The sequence below is a fragment of the Plasmodium sp. gorilla clade G2 genome (genome assembly GCF_900097015.1).
Source record: "Plasmodium sp. gorilla clade G2 genome assembly, chromosome: 14".
NCBI classification, from domain to species: Eukaryota; Apicomplexa; class Aconoidasida; order Haemosporida; family Plasmodiidae; genus Plasmodium; species Plasmodium adleri (nom. inval.).
The window spans coordinates 2,272,666-2,297,434 of record NC_041706.1 but is presented as its reverse complement, the minus strand read 5'-3'; the positions used below and the strand labels follow the sequence as shown (position 1 = coordinate 2,297,434).

General features: G+C 18.2%; 8 protein-coding genes across 8 annotated transcripts; 3 read left to right on the top strand and 5 right to left on the bottom strand.

Moving 5' to 3' along the window:
• Positions 1–37: 37 nt before the first annotated feature.
• PADL01_1458700 (exonuclease V, mitochondrial, putative) lies at positions 38–1,099 on the top strand (the record flags this gene model as incomplete). Its single annotated transcript, XM_028684884.1, has 1 exon — positions 38–1,099. One exon carries the CDS (start codon positions 38–40, stop codon positions 1,097–1,099), a length of 1,062 nt encoding a protein of 353 aa, XP_028540918.1.
• A 738-nt stretch (positions 1,100–1,837) lies between these two features.
• Positions 1,838–5,389, bottom strand: PADL01_1458600 (conserved Plasmodium protein, unknown function; the record flags this gene model as incomplete). The annotated part of the gene is made up of 1 exon (XM_028684883.1): positions 1,838–5,389. The coding sequence occupies one exon, from the start codon at positions 5,387–5,389 to the stop codon at positions 1,838–1,840; it is 3,552 nt and encodes a 1,183-aa protein (XP_028540917.1).
• A 1,140-nt stretch (positions 5,390–6,529) lies between these two features.
• PADL01_1458500 (spindle assembly abnormal protein 4, putative) lies at positions 6,530–11,309 on the bottom strand (the record flags this gene model as incomplete). The annotated part of the gene is made up of 4 exons (XM_028684882.1): positions 6,530–6,552; positions 6,733–6,851; positions 7,008–7,072; positions 7,191–11,309. 4 exons carry the CDS (start codon positions 11,307–11,309, stop codon positions 6,530–6,532), a joined length of 4,326 nt encoding a protein of 1,441 aa, XP_028540916.1.
• Positions 11,310–12,898: 1,589 nt separating this feature from the next.
• On the top strand, positions 12,899–13,849 carry PADL01_1458400 (aminodeoxychorismate lyase; the record flags this gene model as incomplete). The annotated part of the gene is made up of 1 exon (XM_028684881.1): positions 12,899–13,849. One exon carries the CDS (start codon positions 12,899–12,901, stop codon positions 13,847–13,849), a length of 951 nt encoding a protein of 316 aa, XP_028540915.1.
• Positions 13,850–14,868: 1,019 nt separating this feature from the next.
• On the top strand, positions 14,869–19,837 carry PADL01_1458300 (conserved Plasmodium protein, unknown function; the record flags this gene model as incomplete). Its single annotated transcript, XM_028684879.1, has 3 exons — positions 14,869–15,111; positions 15,291–19,567; positions 19,726–19,837. 3 exons carry the CDS (start codon positions 14,869–14,871, stop codon positions 19,835–19,837), a joined length of 4,632 nt encoding a protein of 1,543 aa, XP_028540914.1.
• A 193-nt stretch (positions 19,838–20,030) lies between these two features.
• PADL01_1458200 (conserved Plasmodium protein, unknown function) lies at positions 20,031–20,465 on the bottom strand (the record flags this gene model as incomplete). The annotated part of the gene is made up of 2 exons (XM_028684878.1): positions 20,031–20,188; positions 20,291–20,465. 2 exons carry the CDS (start codon positions 20,463–20,465, stop codon positions 20,031–20,033), a joined length of 333 nt encoding a protein of 110 aa, XP_028540913.1.
• Positions 20,466–20,669: 204 nt separating this feature from the next.
• PADL01_1458100 (conserved Plasmodium protein, unknown function) lies at positions 20,670–20,846 on the bottom strand (the record flags this gene model as incomplete). The annotated part of the gene is made up of 1 exon (XM_028684877.1): positions 20,670–20,846. One exon carries the CDS (start codon positions 20,844–20,846, stop codon positions 20,670–20,672), a length of 177 nt encoding a protein of 58 aa, XP_028540912.1.
• Positions 20,847–22,054: 1,208 nt separating this feature from the next.
• On the bottom strand, positions 22,055–23,776 carry PADL01_1458000 (cysteine proteinase falcipain 1; the record flags this gene model as incomplete). Its single annotated transcript, XM_028684876.1, has 1 exon — positions 22,055–23,776. One exon carries the CDS (start codon positions 23,774–23,776, stop codon positions 22,055–22,057), a length of 1,722 nt encoding a protein of 573 aa, XP_028540911.1.
• Between the last annotated feature and the right edge of the window lie 993 nt (positions 23,777–24,769).

Genomic DNA, 24,769 nt, shown 5'->3' with positions numbered 1-24,769 from the left:
ATTATTTTTTATTTTTTTTTTTTGTTATTTTTTTAAAATGCTTACGACATACAATATAATTTGGAAAAAGGAAGAAGAAAATGACAACTTAAATATAGAAAAACGAAATAGGCTTTTTCATGAACATATAAAAGAACAGAAGAAAGATATTGTATCACCATCTGAATTTGATCTGTTAGTAAATGATATAGAGGATTTATTAGAAGAACAACAAATTAACGAGACAGAAAAATTATATAAAGAATCTAAATCTCCAAATGAAAAATTTAATAAAAAATACAAATTAAGTATTACAGATTTGTCAGCTCAATTATGGTGTGAACAACAACTAGAATTAGTGTTGACAACAGGAAAAAGAAGAGAAACAGAAGCTATGCGTTTAGGTATTGAGAGACATGAAATATTAGAAAAAGCTGATCACTTAATTGTAAATGTAGAAGTAAATACAAGAGAAGAATCTTTAGGTTATCGTTTATTAAATAGTATAACATTATTAGGACAATTATTTCAAACTAAAAAAGCTAGAGAAGTTTGGGTTTTTGGTATTATAAGAAATTATGTTTTAAGAGGTATTATTGATGAATTGAGAATTGAATATGATAATGTTACTAAAAAAGAATATCTTATTATATCTGATACAAAAACAAGAAAAGAAAAAAAAGAACCTTCTCTAGCACAAAAAAGAACTTCAGCAATACAAGTTCAAACATATTGTTTTATATTACAACAATTAAAAAATGGAAAAGCTGATTTTAAAAAACTTTTTGAAATTTATGAATGTGATCCATTATTTGAATTTACTGCTGTTGATCTTGTCAAATATAAAAATTTAGAAAACTTATCTATCGAATTAAATAAATTATTTATGAAATTACCAAAAATTAAAGAAGAAATGGAAATTGTATATGAACATGAAGGAAAAGAATTTTCTAGAAATTTAATTCCATACTTTTATCATTCTACTTTATATACTATAAATATATTACTCGATTATTGGGATGGAAAAAGATCAAGTGATGTTGTAGAAAACTCCGATAAATGGAAATGCAAATTTTGTGATTTTGTAAAAAATTGTGTCAGATGTCCCCTAGATTACTAAATAAACGATTGAACAAAAATATAATCAAACAAATAAATATATATATATATTATATATTATATAATGTCATATATTATACTAATTTAGTATAAGCTTATTTTATTTTTCTTTTTATTTTTATATATATTACATATTATATATATGTACGATCCACCATATGTTATATATATATATATTAATAATTTCAATTTATTTCATACTCAAAATTTTGTAAAGTATACATATATATATATATGTGTGGTATATAACCAAGTATTTATAATTAACATATGTTTTTGTTTTATTTACAAAAAGAAAAATAAAAGAAATATAATATATATGGAAAATATAATAAAAATCATCTTTTTCAACCAATATTTTTACTTTTATTATATATTTTTTTTTTTTTTTTTTTCAAGTTTTTAAAAAAATTACTAAAAAAAAAACAGTTTTAAAACAAATTATTAAAAAAAAATATGTTTCTTATAAACATAAATATTTAAAAAGAAAGAAAGAAAAACAATGAATGTACAAGTCAAACCAAAAAAAAAAATATATATATTATATATATATATGATAAATATTGCACTTCACAAATCGTGGGTTATATATATCATATATAAATACAAAACAATTAAACTATTATATTAATAATATGATGTTCTTATATTGTTTTTAAGTACCACCATAAATAACCCACTCATATGTATTAATTTATTTATATCCAATTTTTTCGTTGCGACATTTCAACTTTGATCATTAAAAGTGTCTCCTTTTATGAAATTGTCTTTTTTTTTTAAAGTTTGATATTTTAAGATCTGTAGTATCATTCTTGTTACATATATTTTTGTAAGAATTATATAAATCAGTTATTGCTCCTAATATTATATTTTTAAAATATTTGTCATTTAATTTTGTAAGGAAGTAATATGGAAGTATACAATATTCTATATAATTTTTAAAACATTGTATATGGAAATATGTAAAGTTTGTATAGGTATAATTTTTAGAAGGGAAATAAATGTTCGTATGCTCCCTTTTTTTATTTTCATCATTATTTATGTAACTCATAATTATATCGTTAAAACAATTTTTATTATTTTTTGATGTACATCTATTTTGGTAGGTACTCTGAAATACAGCATTCTTTATATCATTTGTTATATTATCATAATTTTTTACAAAATTATCTATTTCTTCATTTGTATATCCTTCCTCTTCTGTTGTATTATTATTAAAATTATTTGTTGTCATATTTGTATTACCTGTTATGTTACTCTTTTTAATTCTATGCAATGTATCTAATGTATCATATGGAATACAAAAATTTTTAAATAAATTATTATAATGATTCATGGTATTATCTCTTTTTTTGTTTTTTTTATTTATAATATTCATATGAATATTATAATCTATGGAAGATTCAATAACTGTATTCTCAAGTAAACAATTATCATCTATAATTTTTTTAATCTCATTAAATATATTATTAATATTTATATTATCATATTCATTCATATTATTTACATTTTTTATATTATTATCGTTTGGACAATTATTAATTTCATTTTTATTTATTTTGTTATTCAATAATTCTGGATGTGTTAATCTATTATCATACATTTCTTTATTACTTTCTTTACACAATTGATTTAATTCTTTATGTTTTTGATATAAACATGTATCCATTATATCATAACTATTATTATTATTATTATTATTATTATTATAAATATATTCATCACATATATGATCAATTCTTTTTATACTCATATCAATATCGTAATTTGTTTTGGGTTCCTCTTCTATATCTTCCATATCATCATTTTCATATATATTTTTTAAATCCACACAAATAACATTAGTATAATAAAAATCATTATATTCATAAGAATATTCAAAGGAAAAGTTTTTTTTACATAAAAAACAGGTGTCTATTTTATAATTATTTATATTAAATATAGATATTGTCTTAGAATAATTATTATATATGTATTGAAATAACCTTGAATGTAATTCATTAAAATCGGCATTATCCTTAAGCTCATTTGTTATCATAAAATAATGTTTCCTTATATAAAAAAGTAATATATTTTTAAAAATGTCTGTATGTGAAAAATATTTCTGATTAAAAATATTTAAAAATGAATATAATACATTATTGTTTTCGACATTTTCTTGGGTACATATGGAATTCTGAAAAGGGCATGCATCTGATTCTTTTTTATTATCATCATTATTATTTTGATAAATCATTTCTGTTTCGTCTTGTAGAGTAATTTCCTTTTCATAATTTAAAAAAACATTTATTGGACATAATCCTTTGTTATTATAAAATTCATGTGTAGTATTGCAAATATTCCACAAATTCTTTTTGTTTATTACATTAATTTTTTTTTTATTTTTTCCCTTCAAGTTATTATCCCTATTAATATTATTATTAATAATAATATCATCCTGTAGGTTATATTTATTAACAGGAAAGTTATTACTAGGAGTCCTACCTGATAACATATTTGTAAATATATTTGACTTCTTTGGAATACCCATAGGATCTTTATCTAATTCATTAATTCGTTTAATAAAAAAATTATTTATACTTCTTTTAGGTATCCATGAAGGAAATTTATAATTATATATATCTTTAATTTCTAAACATTTCATAATATTTCTATACATAGTAGGTCCATTAATATAATTTATTAAAACACTATTATCCTCAGTTACTGTATAATAATTAGATAAATAAACATCATATGTATTTTCATTACCATAAATATAATCAAAGAAATTTATTTCATTACTACTTTTTTCTTTATCATTTAAAATATTTCTTTTTTTTTTATTTTTATCTACAACCATAGTAGGGTTGATCATATTATGTATTGTTTCTTTATTATTAAAAAAATTATCTATATTATTGTATGTCTTTTTAAAATTAAATATGTTTCCAACATTATTATTATGTGAAGATATATTATAAATATTATATATTTCTTTTGGTACATTATTATTTGTATTATTACTTAAAAATGATTTTAAATTTTTATCCTTATGAGGATGATGAGTATTTATTTGATTATTATGATAAGAAAAATATAAATTATCATTATTTTTACTTTCGTCTTTTATTTTTATTATTTTATTTTTTTCTTCTGCTTCATCATAATAAAAAATATTTTCATCATCATTATTATAATTATTCATATTAGTATCATCCAATATTTGTTCCTCTACATGGTTACCTTGAAAATTAAAGGAAGCCATATTTTTGGTTACTACATTATCATAAAAATCTTCAAAGATAGAATAATTTTTACAAACAAAAACTTCTATAGGTAAATTTATATGATCTAAATAAATAAATCTTTTTTTACTTTTGGTTATAGATGTTCCTTCTGAATTGTTCATATAAAATTGACTTTTCTTGTAATGATTTTCTAAATGATTTAATTTTTCCATGCTTGTTATAAATCTCAATCCACAAGTAAAACATTGATACATTTTTTCTTTATAATAATAATTATAAATATCATTTAATGAATATATATTCATTTTAATTTCATTAATATTTGCTATATTTTCTAAATTTCTTTCTTCTTTTTCATTTTTTTTTTGTTCATTTTGTAATTGAATAAAAAAAGAAATTAATAATAAAATGTCATGTCTTGATAAATCATCAATATATAATAGTTGATTGGATATACAATTTAAGTATCTTCTTCCAATATTTTTTCTTGTTTTTTTTTTGTTTTTTAAAAATATATTATTATTATAAATATCATGTGTAATATTATGTATATTTTCTTTCCCATATTTTATTACATCATTTGGTAAATACCCTTTATCGATCTTATCATAATTAAATAAGTTGTATATAAAATTGTCTATAAATAAATTATTATCATAAATCATATTATTACAATTAATAGTACAAAATTTTTTATTTACATATAAAATATCATAATTGTTATAATTTATATTAATATTATTAAATAAAAAATTATATATATTTTTTAATTCATATATTTTTTCACAATATTTTTCCATATCTTTAAAATGATCTATACATATATCATGTTCTTCTAATTTTTGTTCTTTTAAAATTTCAAAGTTCTCATATAAACTTTTCCTAGATCTTTTCCTTCGATATGCACCTCCTTCATTATTTTCATCATCATTAATATTATCATCATTTAAATCGTTAAGCATCTTTCTTTTTATTAACATTGGTAATATAAAATTACTATATGGTATATTATTGATGCTGTTACTGGGACTAATATAGCTTAAAACTTTCTCTTCATCCATTATTTCATAAAAAAATATATGTAGAAGTATAATAATGAAAGGGAAAATGAATATATATTATAATAAAAAAAAAATAAAATAATATAAAAATATAAATATATATATATATATATATATATATATATATATAACCCTTCTTATTATCACGGAAATAAAATTATAATATCAAGAAAATTCATTATTCATATAATACTATAAATAATGCATCCATTTCATCATTATATAAATATTTTAAGTTACTTGTCATTTGTTATTTTATTTTATGTTTTATTTTAATTTTTTTTTTTTTTTTTTTTTTTTTTTTGAATATATAACTTCTGGAATGGATTATAATTACTATATTTGAAATATCATTTTGAAATAATATTCAATGAAATATAAAAATATATTCATATATATAAATATTAAGAATTAAGAATACCAATAAATTTTTTTATATTTTTCTCAATAGGAAAAATATATTTTAAAAACATTAATATATATAATATATTAAAATATTTACTAATTAATGAATGAAATTATATGCATAAACCTAATTATATACAAATAGGATAAAAGTATAAAAAAAAAATATATATATATAATATATATATTATAATATATTTATTAACTTTATAAATTATTTATTTTTTGTTTTGAATTTAAAAAAAAAAAAAAAAAATGAAAGAAAAATACGAAAATATTTTTTTAATATGTGCTTACAAAAGGAAGCACTAAATTGTGAACTCCCAAAATGATAAAAAAAAAAATATATACATATAATATATATATTATATTATATTTATTTATAATATATAACAAAAAAAAGAATAAAAATAAAAAATATATAAATAAAGAAAAAATAAATAAATAAATAAAGAAATAAAGAAAATAATAATAAAATAATATATGCTCTATATATTATATATATATAATATATTCCAAAAAGATTAAAAAAAAAAAAAAAAAGGAATTATATATATATATATATATATATTTAAATAGTTATAATCCAGATTATATAATATTTAAAATTTATTTGTTTCTTTATATTTCAAATATTTATCTTGTTATATCCTCACTTATGAATAGAACGTCAAATCTTATAAACTGAGTTAAAAATATATCCAATATGTATACATTTTTTTTAACACACTTATTTTAATTTAACTTTTTTATAGTTCCTGAAGGAAAATGGAAAAAAAAAAAAAAAATTCATTTATAATAATATTTATTTATAATATTGATGTTGTAGTATAAATGTATTCATCTTAGGAATATATTTATATAAGAAAATGATATACATATGCTTTATTCTTAATATTTTATATAAGTCCATTTTTATATTAATTTTAATATTTTACCGTTACGTAATATAACATACTCCTCCCTGTTGGGTAATATTTCTTTTCTTTTTCCATCACAAAATAATATTTGTATATGTCCATCAGTATATTTACAATCTACTTGTCCACTTGGAAATCTTAAGAAAATAAGACCAAAAAGGAAAATAAATAAATAAATATATATATATATATATATATATATATATATATATGTACATATATGTAATGAAAAAAATAGTCTCTAATGAAGATTTTTCTTTTTTTTTTTTTTCTTTTTTTTTTTTAATATTTACTTGTTTAGTTGGCATTTATTTGGTATGTTCACTTGATATATTCCTTTGTTAACAAATCGAAATAACTAAAAGGCAGACATTATATTGATATAAAAATGTATGAAATATAGTAATACAAATATGGTCACACAAATATATATATATATATATATATTTTTTTTTCATTTTTTTCTTAATTTTTACCATGTAAGAATTTGGAAGGTGTGCCTTGTAATCCTTTGTAGGGTACAGATATATTGTTATATTAGTTGGATGCATAATTTTTTTATTTCTGTTTTTTTCAATTAATTTTAATCCATCATCAAATAACGTTTCTACCTTTCCATCAATAAATGCTTGTCTATATTTTATTTTTTTAGATGAGGAAAAAATAGATTCTATAACATTTTCACATTGATTGAATAATTCGTCAAAATCAAAGTTCATTACAAAATTCCAGTCCTTACCAAAAGGTTTTAAATTATTATCATTACCTATATTATTATTTATATTATACCTATCTATACTATTTGTTCTTTTTTTAGATATTACTTTATTATTTATAATATCATCCTTTCCTTTTTGATTACTAGTAGAATAATTCCTATATGTTTTGTAAGACCTTTCATTATTCTCATTTGTATTATAATCACTCATATATATTTCATTTGTATTATTAACCAAAGAAGGTTTCATTATTTTATTATTATTTAGTGTACTACCTTTATTTTTCTTCTTATTCATATTTTCATATATAATATCATCCCCATCTTTATTTGATATTCTTTTGTCATATTTTATATTTGTCTTATTATTTCCATATTTTATATCATCACTGAATAAAATTTCATCCTTATTCTTTTTACAGTGCTCATAAAAAAATGCTTCTTTTTCATTCAAATTAATATCATTTGTAGTAGTTACTAAACTACAACTATCGTCATTTTCATGAGAAGACATTTTTTCTTCTAACAATTTTTTTTTATTTTTAATTATTGATCTCATTCTCTTTAAATTTTTATTAATATATTCTTCATCTATTTTATTATTATCTGAATGTTTATAACTATCTTTATCATTTTTGTTTTGAATAAATAATTTATCCAGTGTAAATTTATTCTTGTTACTTTTCAAATGTGTATTATTATTATTATTATTATTTTTAACTTTTATTTTGTAGTCATTGTCCAATATTTTTTTGTTATAAATTTCATCTTCTGTGTTAATAGAACTATTATATATAATTTCTAAATCTTTATGTATGTTATTCTTTTTATTATTAATAATTTTTTTTATTTCATCAGAATTATCAGAAGACTCCAACGAGTTCTTATTAATATCTAATTTATTATTTTTTTTGGTATCATATAATTTATTCTTAGCATTATTGTGATTATTTATAATATCGCTATTGTTTATACTATTACTATTATTATTATAATTATTATTATATAATTCTTGTTGCATTGACGATTCAGATGATGTATTTAAAAAACTTTTGCCTTTATAATTTTGGCTTTTTTTTGTTTTATTAACTGTTGTAGCTAATTTCATAATAGTATTTTGTTGATATACTTCTAATTTATTTCTATATTCATCTGATATTTTTAATTCTGTTTTAAGTTTTTCATTTTCTATTTTTAAATTGTCTACCTTTTTTTTTAATTTGTCTACAATAATTTTATGTTCTTTTTTGTCTTTTTCTAATTTCTCTTCTAATTCTTTTATTTTATTTTTGAACATTGCTATTTCGTTTGTTAATTTTCTTTTATGCATTATAATATTTCTTTGTTTCTCTACTTCTCCTTCAATTCTTTTTTTTTCTTTATTCCATTTTTTTTTTTCTTCTTCAATAGTTTTCATCATTTTTTTTTTTTCTTGTTCTATGGTATTTTTCATTTCTTCTCTTTCTAATTCTATTTCTGCACTTTTAGCAATTAATTCATATTCTAGCTTTTTAACTTTATCTTGTTCTTTTTCTAGTTTATTAATCTGATTATTTAATTCATTTCCTAGTTCTTTAAGGTTATCACTTTCATTCGTTTGTTTTATTAATTTTGTAGATATAATCCTTTCTTTCTTATTAACATAAGTACTATTATTATATTGTGATGTTTCCTTTTTTGTTTGTTTCTTCTTTTTATCTCCTATAACATTAACATTGTTCTTCTCAATATTATTATTATTATTTGAAGAGTTATCTTTCAAAATGGAGGATTTATTATATTTTCCTTTCTGATTAGATAACCTTTTCTTGTCATTGTTTTTTTCTCTTTTAATATTTTCGTCCCAAGGTTCCTCATCATATAGGTCTACACAAATATCAATACTATTCTCCCTTGTTTTAATCTCTTCATCATTTCCTTCTTTTTGTGTTACAGATTGTGTTTTTTGTTCGTTAATATTATATATATCAGCTTCATCATAATTATTCATATTATTTATATTATTTTTATCATTCATTATTAATTCATTTTCGATCTCTTCAAAATATTCTCTAGAGTAATTAGATTCATTATATCTATTTATATTTATATTTATATCATCATTTTTAGTATTATTTATCTCTGTCGGTGTGTCTGTCTTTTCATTATCATGTTCTTTGTTTATCGGTTTGTCAAAAGGTTTATAATTGTTGTTATATTCCATTGAAGCATTTTCTAAATTATCTTCCTCAAACATATGATTTATTTCTTTATCTATATAAGAGTTATCATAACTATAATTATCATTATAATAATGTTTATCTAAAGAATTATTCATAATATCACTTTTAGTATTTATGTCTTTATTATTCCTTTGATTGTATATATCTCTATTGGATAATGAACTATTATGCAATATACCATTATAATTATCATTAATAGAAGAGGTATTATTTTTTATATTATTATTACTATAATTTATATTATTAGAGCTATTTGTACCATTATCTATAGTACTGTCATTATTATTTAGACTATTATTATATTTTAAATTATTTTTATTTGAATCAATACTATCGGATATATTATAATTAGATATATTATTTGATATGATATTAGATAGATTATTAGATATCATATTTGAAATAATATTAGATAAATTATTAGATATATCATTTGACATATTATAATTTGATAAGATATCTTTTATATCTTTATCATTATAACTTGTATAGGTATTATTATTATAAAAACTATAATCCATAGAATTTTTATTTTTATTTTTATCTTCTTGTAATCTTTCACTGATAATACTAACAATATCATCATTTTGTAAACTTACATTTTCATCTTTTAAATTATATCTTTCAAAATTATTCATATTTATCATATCAATTTTATTTTCCTTTGTATCATCATAATCATTTTCTCCTTTCTTTAAAATAGGACAAAATGATTTATTTGAATAGTTTTCATATTCTTCGTTTTTTTCATATCTATGACAGTTCTCAAAAATATCATTCATATGACTATTATTATTATTATTATCAACAAAAATATCATCTTTTTCTTTATATTCATTATAACTATTACTACATGGATCGAAATCATTCTTATCTTTACTATTACTGTTATAATGATTGGTATCATTTAAATCATCAAATAAATTTAAGTCAGATTCGTTCCTATTAATGACACTTAACGAATCATTTTTTTCATCATCATTTCTTTCTATGTTATTACTATACATATTTAATTCATTCAAAAAAGAATCACAGTTTTCATTTTTTTTATTCGAATAATTATCATTATATGAATAATTCTCATAGTTATTTTCTTTTTCATTTTTAGAATTTTCCAATTCATCATATATATCTTTAAATAAATTAATTTCTTCATGACTTTTTTTGTTCTCATCTATATCATCATTCCTTTCATCATATAATTTGTTTGAATCTTCCTTTTGATCTTCTTCATTAAAATGATTAGTCCATTTACTTTCATCAAAATTATTTTCATTTTTATTAGTAGGTTCAACGTCTTCCTCAGTAAGATCGATATTTTCGTCGATATCTAATACTAAATGATGACTATTATTATCATTATTTACTATATCATCATTTTTAATTTCATTATTATTATCATTTACTATATCATCATTTGTTATTTCTTTTTTTTTTATATCATTATTATCTACTTGCATACTTTCGGAGTCGTTTGAATATATTTCCTTTGCTGCACAAAAGAAATTGCTCTGCTCGAATTCTTCTTTATACATTTTTTTTTGTATCGTTTTTTCTAAACTTTCGCTTGATTCCAATTCTGCAAATGTATCGGGTGACCAATTCTCTTCATATGCATCATAATAATCATCAAATTCGTCCTTAATTTTTTTCATTATATTATATCAGTCCATTTATTTTAAAATTAAAAAAAATATAACATTTAAATGACATATATTATTTACAGCTTCATGTAAGAATATATATGAATTTATATTATTATTATTTCTTTGTGTATAAGAAATATTATATTTTTATATATAAATTCGTTCCTCTCTAAAATTATCAATAAATAAATAGATAAATATATAAATAAATAAATAAATATATATATATATATATATAATATATTTATGAATTTATTTATTATTTATAAAAAGCTTGAAATTGAAAATAAATCAATATCAGTTATTTCTGACAATTAATAATACAAGATAATATTTCAATATAAATTTTATGTTATTATTTTAATAAAAATAATATTTTTTTGTCTTTTTCTATTTTATATCAACCTTTGATGTAATACTTTATAAAAGCAATAAGTTACAAAAAATTTAAATTAAATAATTATAGTAAATGTAAACTAAAAGATATATTATTATAAATATATTTAAGAAATAATTTTTAAAAAAAAAAAAAGTACACATTTAGATATTTACGTATATAATAATAGGGATATGTTATATTTTTATTTTCTTTTAAGAAAAAAAAAAAAAAAAATTAAATTGTTCCCTAACGTAAGGTATTACATTTTAATTAGATTTAAAAAAAAATAAATAAATAAATAAATAAAAACAAAAATTATTTATAAATACAAGAAAGATATTGTAAGGAAATATATTATATATATATATTATATATGTATATTAAAAAAAATAATGTGTGAAACAATTAAAAAATAATTATAATAAGTATTCGGAATAATACTCTTATTTTAAATGCACAAAAAGTTAATACATTATATATTAAGAAATAAAGAACTCATATAAGCAATGTTGTCAGTAGGTTTCCTTATATATTTAGTTCATATTTATACAAATAAAAAAAAAAAAAAAAAAAAAAAAAAATTTTAATAAATATATATATATATATTTATTTATTTATATTCTAAATTTAATATATCAAAATTTATATTCCCAAATTTTTATTAATTTCATTCAAAATTTAGGAATAACTTATGAACGTTGTTATTAAATATAAAGAAAAACCCTAAATGGTTATTTATATTATATATGTTATTTTTTTTTTCCCCCTTTATTATTATATTTTAAAAAAGAATAATTTAAATTATAAATAGATTTATGAATTAAATTTTATTTTTTTCTATTATTTGTAATTATTTAGGTATCATCCTTAGGTGACATATAAATTAAAATTTTTTCATATATCCCCATTTATATAATAATATATGATTATTTTTAAATAACCTATTTAAATATATTCATTTCTTTTATTTGTTTGAATTCTATAGAACAATTAAAAAAATATATTTATATATATATATATTTTTTTTAAGTAAATAGTTTATTAAATTATATATTGATCTTAACATATTTAAAGAAAAGCATAAAAAATAAATTAATTATATATTTAAATAAATATATATTATCCCACATATATAGATTTATATATTTCTATATGTATATAATAGTTTCCTTCTTCTATGATATTTTTAATTTAATAATTATATAAAATTTTATTAAAAATGGCAATTTTAATTAAAGACAATGTTCCATCCCTTGTTGATTTATCAACTCAAGATTTTATTAAATTAGGGATACAAGGAGTATATACAACAATGAAAACAGTGATTTCTCCAGAGTATATCTTTAACTTTACTCTTCATATGAATAATTTACATAAATATTGTTCCAACTATTTGAAGGTGCAAGAAAATGATACGAACAGAGAACATATATCGAAAATTTTAAAGGATTTAACAGTTGAAGATATATATAAAAATAGTAGTAAAAACATAAAAACAGGTTTTAAATATTTAAATAATTTACAAGATGATTTAAAAAAAAAACATTTCAGTGATAATTCCAATTATATGGTTATGATTACATTAACTTGGGATATTAATAGTACTGTCAATATGTTGGAAAAATATTATTCTATTTTGTGTTATATAAAATGTTTACCAAAACATCAAGATCATGTTCAAATAGATATGATGTGTGGAGAGAGAAAAACTCCTAATATAAAATATGCAGATGTATTTCAAGTACGAGATAAATTCTTAAAACTTAAAAATGAAAATAGTCATGAAGTTGTTTTATTCAATGAAAATAATCAAATAACTGAAGGTTTATCATGCAATTTTTTCTGTTTTTTTAATGATACCTTATATACAGCCAAAGATGAACTAGTTCTTAAAGGAACTATAAGAGAACAAATTATCAATTTATGTGAAAGGGAAAATATAAAACTAATAAAAGATTTTATTGATATTAAAGACATTCACAAATTCGAATTTTCATTTATATGTTCAACAACCAGGAATATTTTACCCATACGAAAAATTATTCTCTGTACAGAAAATAAAAAAGAACCATTTGAAATGAATGTTAATCATCCCATTTTATTAAAATTACAAGACAAATTAAAGAAAGATATTGAAAATAAAAAGGAGAAATACGAAACATATGTATGAAATGTATATATATGTATGTATTTTTTTGGGTATATATATAGTTGTTATATAAATAAATAGGCAAACAAATAAATAAATAAATATATATATATATTTTTAAATTTATATTTATTTATATATTTTATTTATATTTTTTTCTATTATTTCCAATTTTTTGAAATAAAAAGCTTTTTATTGTATGAAAATATATAAAATTTATTATCTTTATTACTGTATATTTTCTTTTTTTTTTTTTTTTATTTTCCATTTTTTTGAAAAACATATATGTCTTTTAATTGTTATCATTGTTTATTATAATTTTTTTTTTTTTTATAACATTTATTATTTTTTTTATTTTTTAATTTATAAAATATTTCTGAACATGCAGGTAAAAAATAAATAACAAAAAAAAAAAAAAAAAAAAAAAAAAAAAAAAAAACGAAAAGCCAATATTATTAATACATAAATACTTGCATTTTGAATAATTATAAAATGAATTGTATTTTTAATTAAATGAGGAAATATTTATATATAATATAATGTATAATTAGCAGTTGATTACATTATTTTTTTATTTGTTTTTCTTTTTATTTTTTTTTCATATCATTTTCATACTTGCTGTAAAAACTTTCTTCGCTTTAATGTTTGTTATACCAATATATAAAAATTTAACGTTATAAAATTTTTACAAACAATTTTAATTAGAACATATATATATATATATATATATATATATATTTATTTATTTATATGATTATTATTTTACCAATTCATGCTATATTAATCTTATTCAGATTTATAATTCTTTTTCTTTTTAATATAATATATTTATATGTTTGTAAATATACTCAATTTACGTAAATGCTTTTTTAAAATTTTCTCCATATATAATTGAAAATGCATAACAGGCAGAAAAAACATATATTTGTGCATATTGAATAAATGATATGACTAAAAATTAAAGAATAGTATTTACGCATAATTGACATTGTTATAATTAACATTATTAATATTTTTAATAGTATTATATATATGTATATATGTGTGATTTTATAAATATGATTGGTAAAAAGTTACTTAAGAGTTTTAAAAAAAAAAGCTCATTAATATTTTTCTGTATAACATTGTTATACCTTTTTTACACATATGTGTCTTTGTTTTTGTTTATATTCAACAACGCTTTATTTTATTTGTTTGTTAATATATTATTGTTTTATGTATGTTTCCATTTTGTCGTAAGAGCTTTAACATACCCTGGAAGTCTGTTCATTTATCAAAACAAGGTAAACATGTATAATATATTTAAATTATATAAAATATAAATATATATATATATATATATATTTTCGTGTAATGTGAATTTATGAAGGTTGTACCCCATATAATCCATCATAATAAACATTATATATTTATTATATTATATTAATTTTTCGTATACTCAATATTATTTTTGTTATTACAGACCAACTATGACAACAGAATTGAATTTTCCAAATTTTATTTAAGAGAGACATCTAAATTATCATCTGTTTTAAAAGACATTCACACAATTGTTAAAGAGAAGATACAAAATGAAAAAAAAGATAAGGAGAATACATATAAAATAAAATTAGAAGAATTGTTTTCCTATAATAATAAGGAAAACTACTACAACTTTTTTAGCAGTTTATATATATTGTATACTTTATATGTAACCTATTATTTATATATAAACTTAGAAGAAAATGTGGAATTAAATGAAGAGCAATTAAATTTTTATTATCATTTGAAATATTTTATGATAAAAATTAATGAAATTTATATACATGTTAATAAGAATGATATTATATGTCCTGATATATTTACTAAAATTAATATAGGAAAAGATTTCAATGAAATTGTTAATGAATTTATAACAAGAAAAGGAGATATATACCAAAAGGAACCTTACCAGATATTAAAATATGAAGATATTCAAAATTATATAAAAAAAATAAGTGGAATAATTAATACTATGGTTAATGATGTGCACAAAAATATTTTTAATTTGTATAATAATACATCTTTAGATGAAAAAAAAAATTTAAGAAATACAAATAGTAAGAATATTAAAACGTGTAATGAAATAAATATAAAAAATAAAACTGGTGAAGACCTAAAAGATCATTCTGATTATTTTAATAGAAAGAATGAATCAAATAATGATGAAAAATCCAAAATTATGGATAAAGATAACAGTAACAATAATATTAAAAGTATGGATAATTTACCATCGAATAAGAATATGTCTGCATATGCAGAAATAAATATTTTAACTTTATTTTATCATGAGAATTATGAAAAATCCATAAGTCATGCAAATTATAAAGATTTTTATATTTTAATAGAAGATGATAAATTTTTAAAATTGTTAAATAAATTAATACATCTTATAAATATATTAGGAGACATTTTTAGAAAAAATAGTTTAAAGGACAAAATGAATATAGGTAATATGCAATCTTTTATAAAAAATCAAATAGTTGGTACATTAGATTTATTTAAATATGAAATGATTTATAAATACTATGCAAAACAAGAATATTTATATATGAACCGAAACAAATTAGATTGTATGTTTATACCTTGTAAAAAGTTTTTAAATAGCAAGATGGAAAAATATTATGAAAATTTGAGAACAAACCCTGATCAATTATTTCATTTAGATATGTCTAATGATAATAATAATAATAATAAATATAATAGATATAATATATTTTTTAGAGCTTTTAATAATGAATTTTATAATTATATATATCATGAAGATTATTTACGTGATGTTCCTGTTGTCTTATATTTTAATCCCAATGGAGCTTATTATGAATTAAATGCTTGTTATGGTGGAACCTTACAATTTTATTTAGAAAATAATATAAATGTTTTTGTATATAATTATCGTGGGTATGGCAAATCATGTGGATATCCAAACTTTAATAGAAATAATATGGATGCTTTAAAAATTGCTGAATATCTTTTATCAAAAGATGTGAAATATTTAGGTTTACATGGAACATCTATAGGAGGTCCTTTGTGTTCTTATGTATCTTATCATTTAAGTAATTTTAATAAAAAGTCTGATGGCACATATGAAATGATAGATAAGATATATAAGAATGAAATAGATATTCGACGAATTAAAAAAGAAATATATAAATTGATGTTATTAATGAATAGGAAAAAAACGAAATTAATAGACCATTTGTTAGTACCCATAAAGTATATATTGTGGTTATTATTACAATTTCTTACTTTATGTAAATTAAAAATATCTAATTATAGAATGAAAAAAATATGGAACATTAATCATATAGAAAATAATAAGTTATTAAATAAAAAAGATGTGAATTATAATACTGGTCAAGAAGAAAAATCAAAAATCTCTTTTGTATGTATTGATAGATCATTTTATAATTTTGAACAAGTAGCTAGATATATGATTGGTGAGTATGCATATAACATATTAAAATTTACATCCTACAAATTGGATATTACAAAATATTATATAAATTCAAATGTACCAAAAATTTTAATATATGATAATTATGATGAAATAATTCACTATATGTCTAATGCAATAACTGGAGTATCTAGAGAAATATCCAAGGTGTATAAAAATGGAAACTTATTAATGGAGTCTAGTAGAAAGAAATCAAATGACCAAGATATTTTAAATCATGAATATATGAAGGAAGACCAAATTGTGAATATGAATTTGTTACCTTTATTAATAGATGATGATGATAAGAAAAGTGGGGTTCATATGGGTAAAGAAGGAATAGAAAATATGGACACTTCATTTGATCAAACATTAAATAATAATAAAAATAATAATAATAATAAAAATAATAATAATAATGATAAGAAAGAAAAAAGAAATAACAACATCATTCATAATAATAAAAATAATTATGATGATTTTATTATGAATAGAGATTTACCTACATTTTCTGATACCCTAATTATAGACGAATATGTAGATAATTATTGGTCAGAAAATAAACTGAAAAATATTGATTTTCGCCTGTTTCTTCAAAGTTGGAAAGTATTAAATGATTGCATTTCGTTTCTAAATAAATGTTCTACAACAAATAATTCTTTTATTTCAATCGGATTGGAGACATATAAATCTATTATGTCATTGTATAATTCAAAGGAAGATAAATTAGAAGAACAAACACACAATGCTCTTTATTGTATATATAATGATAATGTGAGTTTTATGGACACATTTAAAAAAGCAAGTTCTAATTATGATGATTATATAAAGGAACATATGAATAATAATCTTTTTAAAAAAACATGTATATATGATATGTTAAAAGAAAATAAAGAGTTTACATATAAAATGGAATTATTAAATAAAATTTTAAGAGACGTATATATGTCGAAAAGAAAAGATATTGAAAAGGTTCATTTTACATATAGTGGTTTTTTTTTAAAAAATGATTATTTATATGATCACATAAATAAAGATAATCGAAATAATGATAAGGAATCCTTATTTCGTATTGAAGATATAGATATTATAAAATTCCTTGATGAATTTAGTGATTCCTTATATGAAACAGTAGATTCAATAAAATATAATTTAAATTCATGTGGACAATTATTTAAAGAAATAAATAATATTCCAGAAAAGGAACAAATTGATTTTTTAAAAGCTTTTATATTTAAAATGAAGGTGTATGGTTCCTATCCATCTCAATGTTTTACATCATCTAAAAAAATTGAATTTGCTAATAGATTATATGAAATTCCATTTTTATTATCTCAATATTGTGATCTTCATAGAAATATAAATGAACAGACAAATGAAGATATGACAAATGATAAAATGGATTATGAAGAAGATACAAAAACATGTAATAATGATAAAGGATGTGACAAGAAGATAACAAGTTCGTCTAAAAATTTATTTACAAAATTGAAGTCACGCACTGGTATTGGTTTATCATCTAAGATAGATAATGATGAAGACTTGACAAGATCGTTTAATAATAACAATGAAGGAATGAAAACAAAAAAAATTAAAGGTAAGGGTAATATACAATTTGAAATAGCTAGTACAGATGAATGTTGTTTTAACGAGAATATTATAACAATTCCATATTTTAAAATTAAAAAATGTTTATTCTTACATGATTTAATTGTATGTATGAATTATTATAAAAAGGACACGAATAAAAATAAATTTGATATATTTTACAAATTTGATGATAATACATATATTATAGATATGAAACAAATGGTATCTTTTTTTAACTCATATAAGGATGATATAACAAGAAAATCAAATTATTTTCTTAGTATATTTTCCAAAGATATAGGAACAGATATAAATGATTTAAAATTTTCAGGAGAGTTAGAAAAATATGTAAGTTGGATGAGATTAAATAACCGTATGAATATATGCAAGATATATTTTACTTTAAAAAATGAAATAAAAAAAATGAAAAAATATTCAGAAAAGTTACATTCAGAATATAGTACCATTAACCAAGACACTAACATACATTTTATAATTTTTCTTATATATCGTATATTAATATTTAAAAAGCTCTTCACACACACATATATAATATATACATTTATAGAACGACTGAATAATTCTTTAGATATAAATCATGATGAGGATGATAAGGATATAGATATAAAATCTCTCATACCAATATCGTACTTTAGGATATATTATAAGGATAATTATAAAATATATTCACCAAAGTAATTAACAAAAAAAAAAAAAAAAAAAAAAAAAAAAATACCCTGTTTATATTTTTATGTTAACCATATGGATTATTTAATTTATATATATATTACGTTACTATGTATAATATATATATATATATATATATATATATATATTTTTTCGTTTAATTTAGTGCTTTGGGGTGGCCAGTTCTAGTGAAGTGTGGTCATAATGGCAACTTAAATAAAGATGAACAAAATTTCTTGAGGCTATGTTTGGATTCTATATTAAGGAAACATATTTAAAAATATAATAAATTTTCAATTAAAAGTTAAAAAAAAAAAAAAAAAAAAAAAAAAAAAAAAAGATGAATATGGATGCATGATTAATATAATGTAGAAAAAACAAAGCTCATGAAAGTATAATTAATTTTAAATTAAAAAAAAAATATATTTATATATATATATATAATATATATATGTAATTATTTTTATTGTTTTAATAATAATTATTATTGTTCCATTTTGATGTTAAAAAGAATACGGATAAGATTATGGTCACAATAGAGCCCATTGAAATAAATAAAAATGAATGTTTGTATTGTCTTCGAGATTTAAATAGATTTTTGGTCTTTATTACATGTGTGTAATCAAAGTCTGCATGGAAAAGAGAGAAGAGAATAAAATATAAATAAAATATGCTATATATATTATATATATATATATATTTATTTATTTATATATATTTATTTTTATTACCTTCTTTTATATCATGTTCCCTAAAATAAATATAATGTTCTTTCTTATTTATTTTTTCATTTGAATATATACGTTGCATTTTAAAATTTTTAAAAACCGATGACGGATTGGGGTTGTTATTTTTTCTTTTTAAAACATTTTTTAATTTATTTACTATTGAAATAGATTTATTCATTGTTTATGTTTTTTTTTTCTTTTTTTTTTTGATTTATGACTATGTTTATTTATAATAAAATATATATAGCTGCAAAAGGTTGTTATATATATTTGAATGTATATTTGAATTATATATATGAAAATATAGATAAATAAATATAAATATATATAATAATAAATATAATTTTTTTGGTTATAGATTTTCCTTTTTTTTTTGCTATATTTATAAATTTTCAGATGTCCATTTTTTGAATTTTTTTTTTTGTCTTTCTATATCATTTAAAACACCTTCGTATCTTTTCTTATAATCTGAATATTTGGATGTTTTTACATAATAATAAATACCAACACTAAGAGCACAAGATGATGCAAGTAAAATTTTTCCAGTATGCTTACTCATACTATCCTTACTAAATAAAAATTTTATATTTTTAAGAGATTGAAAAAAAAAAAATAAAAAAAAAAAAAAGGTAAAGAAATGGAAAGATAAAGTTCTTTTTTACATATAAATATATGTAGATATGTATGATAACTTATATTTATAATATATTACTATAAAAAAAAATTATATAAAAAGCTTCATTAAACATAAAAATATATATATATATATTTTTATATTAAATGAAACAATTTATTTTTAATAACTTCACATAAAAAAATAAATTTTAATATTTATATATAATTACTTATTTATTATTTCATTCGATTTATATATATATATAATATTTTTTTTATTTATTTATTTATTTTTTTTTTTTTTGTATCCCTTTATTTTATATATCTAATATTTTTATATTAAAAGTAAAAAGAAAAAAATATATTAAATATTATTTAATATTTTTCTTATTTGAAAAAAAAATTATCTTTAATTATGCTCCATATTTTATATTAAAAATTATTTATTTGGTATCATATATTCTTTTTTTATATGAGCTTAAATTTTAAAGGTATTTTTTTTTTTTTTTTTTAAATAAAAAGAAATATAGATTAATATATGATTTATGCTATATAAATTATTATATATAAAAAATATATAAATATTTTTCCTTCATGTAAAAAAATATGTCGGAACAAAAAAAAAAAAAAAAAAAAAAAAAAAAAAAAAAAAATATATATATATATATTTATTTTTTTACCATTTTTAACCTATAATGTAGATTTTTAATTTTATTTATGTAATATATTATATTATTTATATATTATTATTTTTTTTTTTTAAATTATCATTTTAATATAAATGTCAAAACGGATTTTAATTTAATTTTTATAATAAAATAAAAAGTTATATCTTAAAAAAAAAAAAAATAAACATAAAAAAAAAGAAAAATACAATAAATTAAAAAGAATAATTAAAAATAAAATAATCATATAAATTTTTTTTTTTTTTTTAATATTATATAGATAATAATTATATATTTGAACTATAATTGAAAAGGGAAAAATATATTTTTTAATTTGATATACAAAAATATTGTATATATAAAACAGATTAATGAGAAATTATTGGACCATATATATTTTCAACATAACATGCATACATATATATATATATATATATATATATATATATATATATATGTATATTTTTTTATTTATTTATTTATTTATTTACAAGATGGGATAGAATACTTCTACACCAATACCACAGAAAACGTTGTCTCCATTTTTATTTCTACTTAATCTCATGAATCCATTTTCTCCCCATTTTTTACTCCATGAATTTTTAATAATCCAATAGTATATAATATTATCATCTTGTTGATTAAAATTTTCTGTTGTATTATAAGTTTGTATATTATTATGTTTATAATTTAATTTATTTTTTTGTACTTGTCCATATCCAACTAAAAGAACTGAATGATTTAGATCTTCTGAGCATGTACCATTATATACACCTTCTGAATAAGATATAAAATCATCATTTACTCCTACATTAACAGATAAAGGTCCTACTTCATTTAATGCAAGAATTAATTGATTTTCTTTAACGCCTCCAATTGATGTTAAAGATACTTTTCTTTTACATCTATAATTTAAACAGAACATATCATCTTTTGCTTTATATTTATATTCATCTCCAAGACATAATTGATTTTCTAAAACATAAAGGAATGAATAAAATGGATGTCCACCATCACATCCAAAATTATCTTTTGAACAATCTACAACTTCTTGTTCACTAAAACTTAAAATACTTTTATTTTTTTTAGCAAAGACACTTTCAATATTTCCAACACTTGCAAATGCCCAACATGAACCACAAAGTCCTTGATCTTTTGGTTCATGCACTATACCTTTTTCTCTATAATCTAATATTTCTGGTACTTTCATAAATATATCTTTATCATTTCTTTTTCCATTTGTATAAAATTCATTTATTAATCTATTTTTTTCTAAATGATTTTCTAATGGTTTCACATATTTTTGTATCATATGCTTAGGTACTGGTAATAATTTTTTAAAATATTGTTTTAATTCTTCTTCAGAATAATCACTAAATTGATTCACTTTCTTTTTATACATAGCATTCTTATTTAACTTATTATGACTTTTAATACTTATATAATTCATTTTGAAAATTTCAAATTTTCTCATTTGTTCTTCTAAACTTTTATATACTTTATTATGTTCTTTCATAAAATTAAAAAATTTTGATGCATATTTTATATTATTTATTGGGTCCTCTTTTTTATATTTTATTTCTTCCATCATTCCTATATCCAAAGCACCCTTTTCATCATACTTATCATTTATAGCATATACTTTTTTATTATCTTTTTCTTCAAGTATAATCAATTTATTGATTTCTAATAATTTATGTAATATATTTGATAACTCTTTTCTATTTTCATCATTATTTTCTTCGATGAATTTTTTGTATTTCTCTAGTAATATTCTTTCTAAATTAATATACTCTTCCTTATTAGATTTTATATTATCATGACTAACGTTACTATCATAACTATTAATATTATTATTTGGGGAGTTGTAATTTTTATCATTAACTTCATTTGAGGATTCATTCATAATTCCATCCTTTTCGTTTTTATATTTTTCTAGAAGAACACGAAGTAATTCAATTTCTTCTTTTTTCAAACTATATTCATTTTTATTATTATTATTATTATTATTGTTATTGTTATATGAGGATGATTTATTTGTATAATATAATATTCCTATACAAAATATTATAAAAGTAATAAATGCATAGGTACATAAAAGTACTGTCCTTTTCTCCTTTTTTTTTAACAATTTCTTTTTCTTATTTAATGTCTCAACTAAACTAGGCCTAGAAAAGGCAAGTTCTTTCATTTCTTTTATCGCAACCATATTTTTATAATTTTATAACACAATGATAAATAGATAGGTAAAAAAATAAAAAAAATATATATATATAATATATATATATAAATGGATTCAACTTATATATACATATATATATATGTTTATATATATGTATATTTTTATAAATCAAAAAAAAAAATAAAATAAAATAAATCACAATAAGGAAAAGTCAACAAATAATTTTAATTATAATATATATATATATTAATAAAAGGAAAAAATTATATAAATATAATCTAAACCTTAAATATTTATGTATAAAAATATTATACAAATTATATATTTAGTATTTATTATTATATTTTAAATAATTTCTTCTCTTTTTCGTACAAAAAAAAAATCAAAATATTATATAAAAATATTATTATATTATATGTATGTATATAGTAATATTTTCATTTCTCTTTTCTTTTTTGGTTTTTTTTTTTTTTTTTTTTTTTTAAGCTTAAAATAGAAAAGGCATTTTATAAAATAATAAAATATATATATATTAATAAATTTAATTATAATTCTATATAAAGAATAAAAAATAAAAAAATATATATATTTTATATATAATATATATAAATATTATGAGAATGATGAACTATATTTATAAAAAAAATTTCATTACATAATAAAAAAATAATTATATATAAAAATTATATATATATTTTTTCTCATTAATTATTTTATAATTATTACAAAATGTATATTTTTTTTATATATAATTTTTTTTTTCTTTTTTAATATAATATTACATATAGAGATATGATATAATATAATATATTTTAATATAATGTACATATATATTTTTAATATATATATAATTATATATTATTTATAATATATATATAGCGATCCATATAATATATATATATATATATATATCTTTTTAAAAATGCTCTATATTATGTTTAATAATATATTTTTTATATTATATACCATTTTAAATATAACAATAAATTTATTTATTTTTATATATTATTACAAAAAATG